General features: G+C 45.2%; 1 protein-coding gene across 1 annotated transcript in view; it reads right to left on the bottom strand.

Moving 5' to 3' along the window:
• Nucleotides 1–2026: 2026 nt before the first annotated feature.
• Nucleotides 2027–18458, bottom strand: part of LOC104667616 — a 57589-nt gene continuing 41157 nt past the window's right edge. Inside the window, exons 8-10 of the mRNA XM_030915356.1 lie at nucleotides 17735–17844; nucleotides 17423–17564; nucleotides 2027–4859 (exon numbers count right to left, since the gene is read on the bottom strand). Coding sequence (XP_030771216.1) covers nucleotides 2996–4859; nucleotides 17423–17564; nucleotides 17735–17844 — 2116 coding nt within the window. The 3' untranslated portion in view covers nucleotides 2027–2995. The remainder of the gene's footprint in view (nucleotides 4860–17422; nucleotides 17565–17734; nucleotides 17845–18458) is intronic.

Below are 18458 nucleotides of genomic sequence, written 5' to 3'. Positions count from 1 at the left end.
CCCTCCAGTCTGGGCGACAGAGCCAGACTCCGTCTCAAAAAAAAAAAAAAAAAAAAAAAAGACAAATGGTTACAGAGAAACAAAGTTTCTAGGTGCAGGGGCTCTAAATCTTTCATAAGATGTTATATATGTGGGTTCTGCCAGACACATACTCAAGGTTTTATTGTTATCTCTTGAGTAAAATCCAGGGAACTTCCTACCTTGCTTGCTTCAGTACCTTATCAGTTAATTGGACTCTGAAATGTTGAGAGTCAGCTTACCCAAGTTAACTCCTTGAGGAAGGGGGTGGGTAAGGAGTCCTTGAAGCCTTGCAAATGACAGAGCCAAATGGAGTTCGTCCATACGGCTTTCTCAGCTATGGGAGAGCTTATTCATGTGGAAACAAGGCTAGGTGATTAAGGGAGAAAGGGAGAGTCTACAAACAAAGTTGGTAAAAAACAAGGTTAGGTATTACAAGAGCAGGGCAGAGGAAAGCATAAACAGCACTCCAGTTAGACCTCTGCCTGTTAGGGCACAATGCTGCCCACATTCAGATTCTATGTGAGATTAGAAATCGAACCTTACCTCACAATGGGACATTTTTTTCATTTGAGGGAGAAGGTTAAAGCATTACTGAGTACTGGTGATTGTTTTGGTGTTTATTTGCACCCCTCTGTGTCAAGTTGCAGGGCTTTGTTTCTTTGATGTCTCAGTGTTTTTTGGCTTAAGAGTCCAAGATAACGGACTTCCTGTCATAAAACAACATCATCAACACCCAGGAATCCACAATGCTGTTGAAAAATGGGCAAAAATGGCTTCCCTCTTCTTTCCCCTGCTGTGTGCAGCTCAACAGTCTCTAACGAGCAGAGGCCGAGAGGGGTCCCCACCTGGGCTCTGCACTGGGTGAGTCCCTTGACCTCCTGGTCTTTAGTTCTGTGGTTTCTTTGTCCACTCATCCATTCATTCCTTCATTCACTTGTTCATACACAGAACAAATACTCATGAAGCACCCACTGTGTGTCTGGTTTTTGGGTGACAGTCGTGAGCAGGACAAATGGTCCCTGGCCATCCGGTCATGCCTGTGGACCCATGCTAACTAAGGAGGTCTTACTGGTGATATTCAGGGCTCATTTTAGTTCCTCAACAATGAATTCTGTGGTTCTAAGTCACAGGAGTGAGTGGAAGTGCTATAGTAAGCCTTTGCGGTTCTGAACGCTTTATGGAAGGAGAAGCAGCGGCTATCTGAGCCTCGCCAGGCTCTCTTCTTTTGCTCTGCGGTGGGACTGAGGCCCCACACACCCTGCATTTCAAGGTGTCCTGTAGCCTAAATGTTCCAATCAACCCCATCCCTGCAGCCCCTTCAGACTGGACACCATCTTCCTGTGGCCTAAATGTTCCAATCAACCCTATCCCTGCACCCCCTTCAGACACCGCCTTCCTGCACACAGACTCCACAGACCACCCACACTCCACAGACCAGCCCCTTGTCCTGTGTCCAGATAGTGAATTATGAGCCCCTTTCAGGTGTCCAGACCAAAGGCTCACTCTTACCTTCTCTGTCTGCGGCCGTCAGGTCAGTGCCCTACGGTGATCTAAGAAGTGGGCATCCAGTGGCCTCTACCTGGCCACCTGGGATGGCCCTGATTGCAGAAAGGAGGCCGTGTGGTCCCCCACTCATTCGATGCTGAGCCTCAGCCCTCAGCTTGGAAACATGGTCACCAGACACCATGGTTGTGGGGCCCCTTCCGGGTGAACGTCTGGGCATGTCTGCTGCTGCATGCTCCTCGTGTCCCTTTCCTTTGAACATTTTTGTGGGTTCATAAATAACTTTTTAAGCAAAGAGAATTCTGTATGCATTTCCTGTAGTATAAAATGCACTGAATATAAATGAAGTCGAAAAGTATATCTTTGGAATCCAGAGATTAAGCTTTCAAATATGTGTAATTATACCCATAGAAATAAGTTAAATATTCACCCAGCAATCTGAGAGTTTAAGAAACTTTAATTTTAAGGAAAATGTCAGTAGTTAAGGCCCCAAATCACTTGTGTAGAGATGCAAAGCACGACATCATCTTAACGTCAGACCTGGGAGAAAAATGTCTTTGCTGTTGGGCCTGGAACCCCCAGTGCCATCTTGCGGCCTTCGTTTTGGGAACACTGCTGTTAGGAAAACAGGAAACTGAGTAAGAACAGATTTGCTGAAAAGAGAAGAGGGTTAGTTCAAGGAGTCTAAAATTGATACTTGCTTATTCAGGCTTTGATTAGGAATCTGTTTATTTTGGTTTCAGGAAAGTTTATCAAACCTGGTCTTCAGATTTTCTAACCTACAACAGATGAAAACAAAACACTGGGAAGAGAAGTGAGCAGGGACCCTAGAGATGGGCAGCCTGAGATCCCTGAAAGCAGAAGTGAGGGGTTGCAGTGTCCAATGAGAAGGGACAGAAAACCCAGCAAAGTTGGGGGAGGACTCAAGATGTGGCTATTTGGGGCCATTTAGGGTTCAGGGAAACAGCTGTATATCCCTGCTCAGTCCTGAGGGCATCACCCAGAAACCACAACAGGAGCTGAGGGAAGCAGCAGCACTGTCATGTGATTTCCATCCAAAGCTGCATTTCTGGGGGAAAGTTAGTTACCTGAAGACTTTATGCCTACAGAGGGCCTCAATCCCCAGCAGCACCAGGCAAAGAGAAGTGCCGGTCTCTGCATGGGGTGCTGGAAGTGGTGCATGCAGGGAGTTGCAAGAGGACCACATTCAAATCTCTATGACTAATTCAAGTTTTGGGGGTCCAAAGATAGGCTAAATTATGGGGAGCATCCAGGCTGCTCAGCAATGGCCCAGGAGACACCAAATGGGGCCCTACAGGGGGCTGTGGCTGCCACCACTACTGGCTTCACGTGACCCACATGGCAGTAACCTGCTACCTTTGCAAAATCCGTGTCCCCACTCTGGACCCCACAGCAACCCAAGCCAAGGCTGGGCCAGCTCCATTGCCCCTCCTTGTACTGTCTCTCTGGGCTAAGGCCCTGACATGTCCACATTTGCCAGCAGCTCTGTACTTGACCAGTGTGGTGGGGTGCCCTTCCCTGCTGGTCCCGGTTTTCTGAGACCCTGTGTACCAACACCCACCCGGAGCCTAATGTCATAGCTGCCCTGCATGGACGTGGGAGGCCAGGCCAGGTCAGGGGGGCAGATAGGCTGGGCCAGGCTAGGTGGCACCTGTGGTCTGTCTTTGACTTGTCCCATAAGCTCTGCTGGGCTGCTGTAGTGGTTGCCACCTGAATGTGCGGAGCTGTTGGCAGAGTCAGGAGAGGGGAAGTTCTGCTGAGGAGCCTGGGGAATGGCATCTCTCAGGTGGCCAGCCTGGTGATGGACACGTGGTGCCCCTTCTCTCACCTGCCCACAGTGCTCCTGGCTCTGCAGCACCCCCTGCACCCACTGCTGCTGCTTGGTGGCTGGGTTGGGGTCTGCAGCGTAAGAGCCCCGCATGGCTGAGGATCCAGGCAGAAGTACTGGGGAAGGACAGGCTGGACTCCTGGAAAGCTGGTTTGGTTCCAGCGAGTGGGGTGGATGCTCTCCCTCTCCAGATTTTTCCTCTGGTGTCCCAGGTGCCCCCTGCACAGACGGGGGCTGACCTCTGTACAAGCTGGGACTGGGTGGCCATGTCCATGGAAGGCAGGAGTCAACCATCCATGGGCAGCTGAAGGGGTCAGGCTGGGCCTGCCCTGCTTTCTGCTCTGCCACCACCTCCATGGGGACTGCAACTGGGTGGCCCTGGATGGGGGAATCCCAAATGCTGCCCAAATGGTGGGTACCACATGGGTTGACACATAAAGTGGGGTCTGAGGGGATCAAGGACCCCTGGCCCTGACCACTGTGTGTGGAGGTCCAGGGCATAGATTCCTTGCAAAAATTCAGAACACCAGGGCCTAGTGGAGCCAGGTGTCCAGGAACATTTTCTCCTAAAGAGAGAAAGGGTGTATGGCTTGGCTGAAAACCCTGAGCAGGCCGGCTTGGGCTGGAGGCCTGAGGCAGTGGGCTGAGGTCAAATGTTGGCTTCTGACACATCTCAAAGTTCGAAGGCACTGCCTGGCTGTGCCGAGGCCACCACTGTGGGGGGCCCTGGAGGGGGTTCTGGAGTGTGGGGCCAGGGAGAGAATGACCAGTGATAAGACAATCCTGGGGCTGTGCTTGAGGGTAGCTGGGCACCAAGCCCACATTTGGAGGTGGAGTTACTTCTGTGGCTAGCTGGGCTGAGCCCTGAGAAGATGGTGGATTCAGGGTCTGTGGAGAAGTCATGCTGGCTGGTGGGGGCAACCCCACGTTGCCAGTGTCATAAAACTGGGTCTCCTTCTCCCTGTGGAGTTTTCTTCCTTGGCTGGGTGGTGGCAGGTGGCAGTTCTGAGGTCCTGCAGGGCCCAAGTCAACTCCTTGAATCTTCTCTTCCCACAGACGCTGGTTGAGATTGGTGACAGCCAGGTGCTGGAGGGTGGAGTAAAGGTCGGGCTGTTCTTCCTTGTCCTTCTCCAGCAGGGTCTCGATGAGGGCCAGCAGGGAGCTGCCTTCCTCCTTCTCTTTCTCTTCCTTGTCCTCACATCTGTTATCAGACCCCTGCCTCTCTAAGGGTGAGCCCTGGAGGGTGGGAGCAATGCAGGACAAGTACACGGATTCATTTTGCTGCATCATGGCTCCAAGGAGAGATCCGGGGCACGAAGAGTCCTGGCCAGCTGGAAGACCCTTCCTACCCCTGGTCCTCTTCCTGGCTGGGAGGGCAGTCAGGGCGCTTGGGAGGCTGCTCTCATACAGGACGGCCTCCCCCGTAGTGAAGGTGAACGGCAGCTGCAGGGCCCGTTTGCGCAGGTGCTCCTCCCCCTCCAAGTTCCTGTGGTTAAGGAAACACAAGCCCACATCCAGGAGCTGGTATATGAATGACAAAGGGGCAGGACACCATCTTTTTTTTTTTTTTTGAGACGGAGTCTCGCTCTGTTGCCCAGGCTGGAGTGCAGTGGCCAGATCTCAGCTCACTGCAAGCTCCGCCTCCCGGGTTCCCGCCATTCTCCTGCCTCAGCCTCCCGAGTAGCTGGGACTACAGGCGCCCGCCACCTCGCCCGGCTAGTTTTTGTATTTTTAGTAGAGACGGGGTTTCACCGTGTTAGCCAGGATGGTCTCGATCTCCTGACCTCGTGATCCGCCCGTCTCGGCCTCCCAAAGTGCTGGGATTACAGGCTTGAGCCACCGCACCCGGCCTACATCTAATTACTTTCAATCTTTTAGTGTCATTATTTAAAACTGTATCTTGTTTAGAAGGCATACAGTTAGGTCTTGATTTTTAATCCATTCTGACAATCTGTGTCCTTTAATTGGAGTTGTCTTAGTCTGTTTCGTGTTGATATAATAAAATACCTGAGACTGGGTAAGAAAAGTTTATTTGGCTCACAATTCTGGAGGCTGGAAAGTCCAAAATCGGGCAGCCTACCTAGTGAGGGTCTTGTGCTGCTTCAATTCATGGTAAAAAGCAGAAAAGGCAAGTGTGCATGTGCACAAAGACCAAACACAAGGAAGAACAACCCGCTCTGTAGTAATGAATTCAGTCCTGCAAGAATGAGAACTCATTCCAGAGAGAGGGAATGAATCTATTCATGAGAGCTCCACCCCATGGCCCAAACACCTCTTACTAGGCCTCATCTCTCAGCACCACCACACTGGGAATCAAATTTCAACATGAATTTTGGCAGGGACAAACCACGTCCAAACAATAACAGAAGTCTTTTGTCAATTAACCTGTAGATGTAATTATTGATATGGTTGAATTTGGGGCTTCTGTTTTACTGTTTGCTTTCTGTTTGTCACCTCTGCTTTTTATTCCTCTGTTCTGCAGAAAAAGTCCTGCCTAGAGAGAGGATTTTTTTTTTTTTTTTTTTAAAGAAACTCATCTCAACTTGCCTACTTTTTGGCTACACCTTTTGCATTATATTTTTATGGTTGTTCTAGGAACTACTTTACACTATCGACTTTTCATTGTCTGCTTAGAATTAATACTGTGACACTTTACATAAAACATACGCACCTTGCAACTGTATAGTACACACACCCCTAATGCCTGTTCTTTATGTTAGAGTTGGCAGATTTACCACATCCACATGTTATAAATCCTACAATATGCTACTTTTTTTTTTGCTTTAAGCAGTCATTTGTACTTTAAATAAAGGGGAAAATAATCTTTTATATTTATCCACCTGTTTACCATTTCCCAAACTCTCCATTCCTGTCTCAAGTTTCAATGTTTCACCAGGTATTCTTTCCCTTCATCTTGACAAATTTCTGTTAGCATTTCTTGTCTATTTTTGGCAACAAAGTATTAGCTTTTAAAATTCAAATGATACTGTCATTCATTACAAAATTCAGAGTTGACCATTTTTAAAGCACTTTAAATATATTGTTCTAATGTCTTCTGATCTCCATTGTTTCTCAGAATTCTATAATAATTGTAATCAGTGTTCCCTATGTATAATGTACTTTTCTCTCTGATTGCTTTCAAAGCTTTTCTCTTTATTTTTGGTATTTGACGGTCTGACTAGATATGCCTTTGTATAGTTTTCTTTGTATTTATCTTGTTTGGAATTTGATGATTGTTCTGATCCATAAAGTTACAATGTTCACTAAATTGGGAAAGTTTCCAGCCATTATTTCTTCAAATCTTTCTTTTCTCAGCTCCATTTGATCTCTGCTCTTCTTCTGGGACTCTATTTGCCCATATATTAGACCTTTTATTATTGTCCTGCAGATCCCTGAAGCTGTTTATTTCTTTTTTCAATCTTTTAAAATCTTTGTTCTTCAGATTGGATAATTCTATTGCTCTATCTTCAAGTTCACAAACTCTCCTGCCATCTTCGATCTGTTATGTACACCCAGTGAATTATTTATTTGTAGATATTGTTCCAAATATTCTTTCTATTTTTTTTTCTGCTGAGATTTCTTATCTTTTCATTCATCATAAATACATTTTCCTTTATGTCCATGAGCATAATTATACTAGTTGCTATAAAATTCTTATCCAGCTGGGTGCGGTGGCTCATGCCTGTAATTCCAGCACTTTGGGAGGCCAAGGCAAGCAGATCACGAGGTCAGGAGATAAAGACCATCCTGGCTAACACAGTGAAACCCTGTCTGTACTAAAAATACAAAAAATTAGCCGGGCGTGGTGGCGTGCGCCTGTAGTCCCAGCTACTTGGGAGGCTGAGGCAGGAGAATGGTGTGAACCCAGGAGGTGGAACTTGCAGTGAGCCGAGATCACGCCACTGCACTCCAGCCTGGGTGACAGAGTGAGACTCTCTCTCAAAAAAAAAAAAAAAAAAAAAAAAAAAAATTCTTGTCCAATACTTGGGTCGTCTTAGGATTGGTCTCTATTGGTTGCATTTTCTTCTGAGATCTTCTTTCCTGTTTCCTCATATGTCAAGTAATTTTGGATTATAGCCTGGATATCATGATGACACACTGTTGATTTTGTATTCTATTCTATCCTTCCAAAGAGTATTGAGTTTTTTGTTTTGTTTTGTGTAACTGGATGACTTAAAATGCAAATGCAAACTATGTTTCCCTTGTGGTGGGCAACAGTGGAAATCTCTGTTCAGTTCTTTTGATCTTAAGTTGGTTGCTGTAAGTCTATCTCAATGCTTGCATGATTCAGTGGTCAGCAGAAATTTAGATTGAGTTAATTCATAAAATATAAAGGCTCCTCTTTTCTAGATCATTCATTTCTAGCTTTGCTCCTTCATTTGCAGCTGCTGCAGTTACCATAATCTATGTTCTCTGGTTCTTGAGATATTACGATGATGAGTCAACATTTCAGTTTTTAACTGCCCAGCACCAAGTAGAGTTTTCTCAGACAGAAAGCAGTAAAAAGTAGGAAACTCAACAAGGGCCATTCCTTTCTTTCAAGCATTGACTCTCCAGTGCCTTGTTTTAAAACAATATTTTGGCCAGCTATTTCAGCTATAGTTGTTATGGCTATTACTTATGAGAGGGTTGATGCAAAAAGAGCAACTTCAACATTACAGTAGTGGAACTGTTCCAGAAGAGTTTAACAAAAAGAGTACCATATCTGGATACATTTTTGTGGTAAAAGGTATGAGGGAGGGATTTAACTTTCCTCCCCCAACTCCCTGTAAATCGCTAAACTGTTGTCCCAACCTTACCTACAACTTTGTCCTGTCCTCATGGGTTTAAGATACTTCTTTAATTTAACAATTCAATCTTCATACCTCCACCTAGATCTGTTTCTTGACAACCTGCCTCTTCATCACTCTGTCTATCTGATGCTAGGATGACTCTGTGCTAAACCTGTATTGCATTAAGCCTGGCCAGAGAATAATTTGGTGTAGGCTCTCTGGAGAACAATTTGACAATAGTATCAAAGAATTTTGAAATGCTTAAATCCTTTGACCTAAAAGTTCCACTCTTGAGATTCTAAGGAAACTGGAATAGCAGCCAGTTATTTACATATAAATTTCCATTTATCACAATATCGTCATAGTAATTTAAAAAACCCAACCCTAAATTTCAATATTTAATGAAAGGCCATCACGTATCCATATGGGAGCATATGAAACAACAATAAAGGCATTTATGGATAATTTTGATATGAAAATTGCTTTCAATTTATTCTCATGTGGAAAAAGTAAGATATGAAACATACTGTATAATTTCAAATATAAAATTTAAATGTGTCAAAACTTACTTGAAGTAAATGTATTAAGATACTGACAACATTTTTTTCTCTGACTAGTAGCACAATAGCTATTTCACTGTTGCAGTGTTTTCATTTTCTAAATTTTCTACAATGAGCATGTATTATTTTTGCACTTGATGAAATAAACACTATTTAACAAAACTATTGATTTATGAACTTCTTGCTTAGTAAATCCAAAGAATAGTAGAGCTGATAAGAGCCATAGAAAATGCACACTAAAGCCCTCTCAGTTTTGCATGGCAGGAAGGTGAGGCACATTTATAAGGTGGTTTTCTGAGACCAGAGTGGAATCAAGCTCAGAATCCAAGTTGTTTGACACAGTTCTGTGATTTTCACATGATCTAAATATTTCTCAGCAAGGTTTCAGGCTCCAAAGGCAGGAAAGTTTGTTACCTATGGCATATTTTCACATTACTGGATCTCTGATCACTGTTCATAACGTGGCACTAATGGGAATGGTCCAGATAGCTTCTCTTGGCTCATTTGTTTACACAGTTTGAATATTTTTCCCCTCCAAAGCTCATGTTGAAACAATCCCCAGTGTGGCAGTCTTGAGAGGTAGGGCCTTCAGGTGGGGACTGGATCATGAGAGCTCTGTCCTTATGAATGGATTAATCCCCTAATGGATTAGTGAACTGATAGGTTATCATGGTGGGGGGGCTTGTTGGCCACACTGGAACTCTACAGAGTCCCTAACAGCAAGAAGGCTGTCGTCAGATGCAGCCCCTGGACCTTGGACTTCTCAGCCTCCATAAACTGTAAGAAATAAACTGCTTCTCTTTATAAATTACCAAGTTTCAGGAATTCTGTTAAAAGAAACAGAAAATGAACGAAGACGTTCATCATCCCCTACATTTCCCATTTTGACCATCCATTTTATAAAGACATGCCACAGATCCACATGGGGGCTGGGCCATGCTGGTTCACTAGTTGGAAGATAACATTGTGTGGTCTGATATCCTGGCAATGTAAAAATAAATAAAAACAATGAAATGCTTTCTGTTAGTATGCACATTATAGTTTACAAAGTATGTTGTAGATTGACAAGACTTCAACATGGAATCTTGGTCTTCTGGAAGTTAATGACAGACACTCTGCATCACCCAGAAAGTGTCATGGGAGCTGTTATTAGCCTGCCCTGCCCTGAGATGAGTCTACAGAATGATAGCTTTGATTCCTTTCCTCTTAAAAGACCACATGGCACAGAATTATAGCAGAAGTGAGTACGGTAGGTTGAAGGAATGCCATTTCTGAGGAGGCACATTTTTAGTGTAAACCAAAGAGTATATGAGACAGGTCTCAATCACTTTAGAAGTTTATTGTGCCGAGGTTAAGGACATGCACCTAGGAGACAAGTCTCTTCTCCAAAGATGATTTTGAGGGTGTCAGTATTTAAAGGGGAAAAGCAGGCTGGAGGGGAAAGAGAGAGGGTATGGTCATATTACTGAATCCACATGTTGCAAGAGAAAGGGAGCAAGTAGGGCAATAGTCAATATATATTCGTCTCCCACTCAGTAAGATAAGGTGAACTTAGAGTAGCTACTTGTGGAGATATTTAACTTTTTATCTGTAACTATCTACTCAGGAACAAAAGGAAATACAGCTTCTTGCATGACTCAGCTTTCAGCTTAATTTTTCCTTTGGCAGAGTGAATTGGGATCCCAAGTTTTTATTTTCATTCACATTTCACTTCTGCAGCATGCAATGGAAAACAGCAACTTCTGCTGAATATGGTTGATGGAAGATTCTAGATTAAGAGTTTGAATTCTGGGCAAATGGAGTCTTGAATTCTTTGCAGTTAGTATTCAGGGCCTCAATACTTGTAGCCATTTTGGTACAGGCCTAAGAATTTGGCATATTAGTGTAACTGAGTAATAGAGCTTCAAAATACATTAAAAATATTTTTCTTCTTTCTCCTTTTTCTCCTTTTGTTCCCCCCAGTTTCAAGGTGTAACCCTGAAGCAAATTACAGAAGCCTTTTCCTTAGTCTTAAAATATGGCTGTGAAATGCACTTTAAAACTCCACTCCCTTCTCTTTCCCACCTTACACTCCCTTGCCTTGTGCACATTTATCTAACTGAATGCTTGTTAAACTCACACCATGCACACTTATCTAACTATATGTTTGTTAAGAAGTACCAGAGGCTAATTTAAAAAGAAACAAGCACAAACACCCAGCTGTTGAATTCTCTCTTTCTTACAGACTCTCTCAAGATGAATAAACTACCGCCCAGTCACTGTCAAGATGACATCAGCCTGAAGCTCCAGGTGGACCGTAACTCAAGACAGGCACTGGGGCAAGACACACATCCACTGAATCCTGCACAACTCCTGCATGCCTCCCATATCAAGGTTCCCTTTTTAAAATCGCTTCCCTCAGCCCAAACTTTTGAAGTGGTTCTAGAGGCATACACCAGTTGTTTCCCCACTGCTAGCTTTGGAAAATAAAGTCACTTTCCTTTGACTGCACTTGGTCCTTGTCGTTGGCTTTGCAAGCAGTGAGCAGCTAAGCCTGCAGTACAGGAGGAAGAGAATCAGTGAACCCAGAGAATGAAGTTTCCCATTCCGGATGTCAGAGGCATTCGAACCAGAGTGACTCTATCATGAGTGAGGGTGAGGAAAAATGAGGCTTGGACTTGCTGGGCTCCATTTCCAGGAGTTTAGGCATTCCTAGCCTCTAGATGTTTACGGTTAAGGGAACAGATTCATAACATTTACTAAACAGACCCAGACTCAGGAATGTCCCAATATCCCAGTATCTTGAGAACAAAGACGTTCCTAAATTTGCTTTAAAGATAATAGTATTGATTCTTGCAAAATATAGTAATTAAAAAATCAATCCTTTATCACAAACCCTTGTATTAATAGTAGAGCACATCCCTGCATTTTGTTATCCTATATGTAAACAAATATTGTACCTAGGATGGGCATGTTCCTCCTCTTACTTTCAGGAATGCCCTACTCTTTCTATACAGTAGCGTTTCTTTCACCACTCCACTTTCTTAATAAATTTGCTTTCGTTTTGCACTGTGAACTCTCACTGAATTCTTTCTTGTGCGAGATTCAAGAACCTTCTCTTGGAGTCTGGATTGGGAACACTTTCCTGGCAAACCCCATGGGGATTCTACTGAAGAGACCCTCCACCCAAAGGAAAGTCATCTGCTTGCAACACCAATTGGCCAACTTTGGGTAAGTGGGGTGCGTTTACCCGGGTAGAGGATGGGATTGGGTTAGAGGCTCAATTAGGGGAGTTAGAGTCTCTCCTAAGACAGACAGGGTTAAAGGCCCCTCTTTAAAAAAGGTAAATATGCTTGACTCAACTGGCATTTGAGGCCCAACTTAGGAGGTTAGAGTCCTTCCTAAGATTTAGGGGTTTGGAGTAAAGTCCCTCTAAGCTAAGAGAAGGTTTGGTATCACAGGATGTTAACTGTTATGCTCTTAGTATTAATCTGCCTTTTCCTCTTTGCTGCATGAATCAATTTCTTGGTTGGTATCTCTGTTTCACCATCATTTTCAGAAGTCTTCATTTAACTGGTCTTAGGGATTTTAACCTTTCTCTTCTCCTGTGTACCTCCTGATTTCTGCCTGTTTGCTTGTGAAACACGGGGGGAAAAAGGCACTGCAGGATTTGGTTTACTTTGGGTTATTTTAAGACTGTAGCTGCTTAGGCTTCACCCCTAAAACTGCTGATTAAGATTTGGTATTTAACAGCTATGAGCAATACGATTAGATAGGTGTGGTTGTGTTTTGTTGGAAATCAGGGGACTTTTCTCCTTGCTGTTTTGTTCCATTTGCACACTAAAAAACTTCTTTCCTTTCTTGGATCCGGGCAAATTGTCTTTGCTTGTCCAGCCCACGCTGGCACTACTGGCCAGAGGCTGCTTGCTCTGGTCATCCCCATCTAAGTTCTCTTCATTTCCTTTGCCTTATTCAACATTTATTTTGTCAGATCCATGTTGTGGTTAATCTAAGATTAATGGCTCAGCTCATTTATGTTATTTGGATAGTGTGAATAAGAGAATTTGATTTTCAGCAGGGATCCCCTCATTAATGCAGCTGGCCTTAAAAACCTCTCTTATACTTTTTAGTGGAACTCGGCCAGTAACAATACAATCTCATAGGTTTGGAACTTTTCTTTCAACATCACCTGCCTCCTTCTCAGGAACCATGACATTGATCCCAAAGGACTCACTGCTAGTATGTATTCTTGAACACTGGAACTGTTTAAACTAAATGGGCTTAAGAAGAGAATAATGATGTTTCTATGTAATAGTTTTTGGCCTCAGTATTAGCTGGAAAAATAAGAGAAATGGCCTCCCACTGGAACTATGGCCTTTAATACTATACTTCCACTTCATTTGTTTTGTAAGAGACGAAAATGAGATAAAATACCATATGTTCAAATATTTTTGCTGTTCAGTTGGGATAAAACCCTGCAACAGGCATGTGCATGTTTAATGAGAGGAAATGAAGAAAATGAACTAGATATACTAGATATTAGATGATCCCTTGATGCAAGCCCCCAGAGTTCAGTAAGCATTTCTGAATGGAGCAGAACCTCCTTCTGTCATCTCTGAAGGTTCAGGTGTGTCGACCCTTTCTCCCTTTAGTTGACCTGGAAGTTCTATTGAGACCTCTTTGTCTCCACCTCCTTACCCGCCTAGTCCCACTCTATACCCACCACTCCCTGAAGAACCTAGCCTTGTGAGGACTACTCATAGTGGAGCCTCTTATTAACCTCCAAAGGGAAATCTTTGTCCACTTAGAGAGGTGGCAGATGGGGAAGAAGGCACTGTGAGAGTACATATCCCCAACTGGGTGCAGAGGCTCGCACCTGTAATCCCAGCACTTTGCAAGGCCGAGGCAGGTGAATCACAAGGTCAGGAGATTGAGACCATCCTGGCTAACACGGTGAAACCCCGTCTATACTAAAAATACAAAAAATTAGCTAGGCGTGGCGGTGTGTGCCTGTAGTCCCAGCTGCTGGGCAGGCTGAGGCAGGAGAATGGTGTAAACCTAGGAGGTGGAGCTTGCAGTGAGCCGAGATTGCACCATTGCACTCCAGCCTGGGCGAGAGAGGGAGACTCTGTCTCAAAAAAACAAACAAACAAACAAAAACCAGGAAACCAAAAAACAAACAAACAAACAAAAACAAAAAAGAGTACATATCCCCTTTTCTATGTCTGATTTGACTCTACGTAAGGAGAAGTTTGGTCATTTCTCTGAAGATCCAGGAAAACTCATAGACGAGTTTGAGAAATTAACTCTGACCTATAGTTTAAGTTGGAAGGATCTGCATGTTCTGTTGTCTCTGTGTTGTAAAGTGAAAGAGAAACAATGCATCCTGGGACGGCTGGGATCCACACTGATGAGTGAGGACTTAGGGAGGAGAGATCATATGGTCACTTGTTTGTTGGAAGGGATGAAGAAGTGTATGACAAAGCCTGTTAACTATGAAAAGGTTAAGGAAGTTCCTCAGGGTAAAGATAAGAATCCAGCTTTGTTCCAACAGTGTTTAGTTGGGGCTACTAGGAAATATATTAATACAGATCCTGACTCAAGGGAAGGACAGACCCTTTGGGGAGTACATTTTATAACCCAGTCTGCCCCTGATAACTGTAAGAAACTACAAAGCACAGCTATGGGTCCCCAGACACCTATAAATCAGCTTTTGAATACGGCATTTTTCATTTTTAATAACAGGGACAGAACAGGGAAAGCAGAAAGAGCAAAAAGAACCTCCCACAAGGTGCAGCTCTTGGCTGAACTAGTGAAGCAAAAAGGTGGAAAGCCCAGAGCTGGGCATTTGAGTTACCATGTCTTGGATGTTCATCAGTGTGTACACTGTAAGAAAACTGGCCATTGGAAAAGGGAATGCCCACCGTTCCGAAGGGAGCCATTGGCACCCAAACCAATGATGGCCAAAATAGCCAAGCAAGCCCAAGAGTGCTGGGGCCCAAGATGTTCTTACACACCTCCTGTTGGACAACTAGCCACATCTTCAGAGGAGCCTCAGGTAACCCTTAAGTGAAGGTAAGAATATTACCTTCCTTCTGGATATGGGAGCTGCTTACTCTGTTTTGACCCATTATAATGAGCTTCTGTCACCCCAAAAGCGTATGATCATGGGGTTAAACAGACAAGCTCACCGATGCCACTTTACCTATCCTGTAAGCTGCCCATCAGGGACTTTGGTTTCCTCATAAAGTTTTCTTTCTTATAATTTGCCTTTCTTATAATGCCTGACTGTTCCACCCCTTTATTGGGAAGGGATTTGTTGATCAGCCGCAAACAGTGGTACCTTTTGGAAATAACAAGGCAGATGAAAGATTGCTCCTTCTCCTTTTCTGTGATAAGAGAGTAAAGTTAATGGGGACTTATCTAGCTAACCTACTGAAGTAACCCCCCAAGTAAATCCTATAGTATGGGACACTGAGGTTCCAGGCAAAGCATTAAACAGTCCCCTGGTTTGCATCCAACTTAAGCCTAGTGCCCTGTACCCCTGGAAGAGACAATGGCCTTTAAAGCTCGAGGCACAAAGAGGGATTGGACCATTAATAGCCAAGTTTTTGCAATTCTGGTTGTTAAGGCCCTGTGAGTCTGCTTGTAATACTCTAGTCTTGCCAGTTGAAAAGCCAAAGAGCGACTATAGATTTGTTCAATAGCTTCAGGCTTTCAATGAGGCTGTCGTTCCCATATATCCTGTAGTGCCCAATCCCTACGTGCTGTTAGCCCAGGTCCCTGGGGATGCTGACTGATTTACAATCTTAGATCTTAAAGATGCCATTTTTTTGGCATTCCATTACACCCTGATTCATAATTCACCTTTGCGTTTGAACAGACAGATCCCAAGTTAATTGAGTCATTTAGTTTCTCAGTTAACTTGGACGGTTCTTCCCAGGGAAGGCTCTCAGGCAGAGCCTTCATCTGTTTGGAAATGCATTGGCTAGGAAATTAAGGCTATTACAATTGAATAAGGTCACTATTATCCAATATGTGGATGCTTTATTGGTTGCTAGCACAACCAAAAGAGACTCGGAAGAAAACACCATTAAGTTGGTAAATTTTCTGGGAGCTAATGGGTATAGGACCTTGCTGCATAAGGCCCAGGTTTCATCTCAAGAGGTTACATACTTAGGATATGTATCAACCCCTGTGGCACTTGGGCAATAGCCCCAGCATGAAGGGACGCTATCCTGGGCATTCCAGAACCCAAAACCAGAAAGCAGCTGCAGGCTTTCCTAGGGCTGGCAGGATTCTGCTGTTTATGGGTGCCTGGATTTGAGCGTATGGCCAAGCCGTTATATGAGGCCCTAAAAGGAGCAGATGTAGATCCTTTTGAATGGGATAGCAATTGTAAAAAAGCTTTTAATCCTTTCAAGGAGAAATTTGGATCAGCTCCAGCCCTGGAGATCCCTAATCTTGATAAGCCATTTTTCCTTTATGTGGCTGAAAAACAAGGAACTGCTTTGGGTATCCTTGTCCAGAAGCTGGGACAAGCCTACAAGAGGCATATTTTTCTACAATTAGACCAGGAAGCTTCAGGATGGCCTGGATGCCCCAGCTGCTCTTTTGGTAGATGAAGCCAATAAACTGACTTTAAGACAACATGTGGAGGTTTTAACCCCACATCAAGTACAAGGAATCCTAGAAGCTGAAGGACACCACTGGATGACCGGGGGATACTTAGTGAACTATTAGGCTTTGTTGCTAGACACTCCTGCTGTAACTCCTAAAGAATGCCAGATTTTGAATCCAGCTACCTATCTGCCTGATCCTACAGGCACTCTAGATCATTCTTGTATACGAGTTATGGAGCAAGTTTATTCCAGCTGGCCAGATTTAAAGGATGAACCTCTAGATAATCCTGAGCTAGAATGGTTTACAGATGGAAGCTGCTTTATGCACCAGGGAAGCAGAAAACGTGGGCATGCAGTTGTCAGTCAACACGAGGTAATTGAATCTTAAAGGGCCTTACCAGCTTCTATCTTGGCTCAAAACGTGGAATTAATAGCTCTTCTCAGAGCCTTGCAATTGGGAAGGGACTTAAGAATTAACATTTACACTGATTTTAGTTATGCCTTTCTTCATGCTCAAGCTGCTATCTGGAAGGAATGGGGACTCCGTCTCAAAAAAAAAAAAAAAAAAAGCCACAGACACTTTCTCCGGTGGAACTCGGCCTCCAAGGCTCTGCACGCCAAGCCTGGAAAAAGTGACCCATCCCACTGGCTCCACATCAGGAAACCACCCGGAGGGTGCACTCTCCCTGGTCTACAGGAGTAACCGAGGCCCGTGAGGGGTTCAGCCTTCCGTCCAATGTCAAACAACTAGACAAGAGGGGCCCCGGGGCCATCGGCTCAGGCCTGGAGGCTACTGAGGGACTTCTGGGGTGGCGGTCTCACGGTGCTCGCCGCCATCAGCCCGCCTTACGTCTGGCTCTCATTTCCGACCCTCAGGACAAGGCCCGGACTAACAGCGTGGCCTGTGGGGCTTCACTTCCATCTCGCCTGGCAACGACCCTTACATCGGAACCTCACTTACGACCGCAACCAGGCCAGGGGATCTTCATGTACTACCGGGCCGCGGAAGCTCACTGGGGAGCCGGCTCTCACCGGAACCGCCAGGGGACTCCACTTCCGGCAGGGTGCGCCGCTGAGGTGCGACCGCGGCTTCTGCCAGGGCCCCTGGCCACTTACGTGAGGGCCCGCTGTCGGGCGACGATGCACTCGGGCCGGCCGCCGCGGAACACCAGGCGCGCGTTGGACTGCACCCACAGCCAGCGCCCCTGCTTGGTGAGCAGCCGGAACACCGTGAGGCCGCTCTCGCCCGTCTTCATCACTGCAGGAGGAGAGACGAGGCTCGTGTCTGACGCCGCAGCCCACCACCCCGCTCGGAGCCCTCAGGAGCCGGCCCCGCGGGAGGTGGGGAGGAGCCCCGGGCAGGGTGCAGGGGTCTAGCCGGCCTCCCACGGGGCAGTGTGAGACCCGCAGGGCGCCTCTGGAACTCACTTCGCACGTGGTTCTCTGCGCAGTACATCATGTCTGCAGCGTGGATGAACTGGTAGCCAGATCCCCTCCTGCAGAGCTCGCTGGCGGTGTAGCCCAGAATCACCTTCCCTCTGTGTAGAGGAGACATCGCACATCCTTTTATTTCAGCCCGGAAGCGGAATGCCAGAAGGAATGAAGAGTCACTGCCCCACGCCACGCTTTGCGCAGCTCCTCCCAGTTCTCATTCACAGTTCTCATCGAGCCAAGGAGGGACCTTAGGGCCCCCTCTGGAAACCCAGGTCTGGGAAGGGCACCCCTCCCCCATCAGCACGGCTGGGGCGAGAACTTTAAGGGGCTGCCACACTGAAAAGATTGTGGTGTCCTCTCAGACACTTCTGCCACACATGCAGTTTCAGAATTCTGCTTTAAGCCTGTTTTTATTTGCCTGTGGTGTGGAGCAAGCGTTCTTGTCCTGGAGTAAAGAGAATCCCTGAAACTGTACACAAAATTGTGCTTGTGGGAGAACAATTGGAATTTTTGTTAAGAAGTTCCACAGCTTTCATCAAACGGGTGACCATTATCTTAGCAGAAAAGGTAAATCTTGCAAGTCATACTACTTGCTGTTAAGCCAGTGTTTTCTAGACTATGTTCTAAGAAACACTGGTATTGTTGCATGTTAGTTGATGTTCACCCAAGAAGGCTTCCATTGTCAAGTAAGTTTGAAAAAAAAAAATGAACTAATTAG

Source organism: Rhinopithecus roxellana, chromosome 13 (assembly GCF_007565055.1).
Source record: "Rhinopithecus roxellana isolate Shanxi Qingling chromosome 13, ASM756505v1, whole genome shotgun sequence".
Taxonomy (NCBI): Eukaryota; Metazoa; Chordata; class Mammalia; order Primates; family Cercopithecidae; genus Rhinopithecus; species Rhinopithecus roxellana.
Note: the sequence above shows the minus strand (reverse complement) of the source record. Positions and strands in the feature narration are given on the sequence as shown.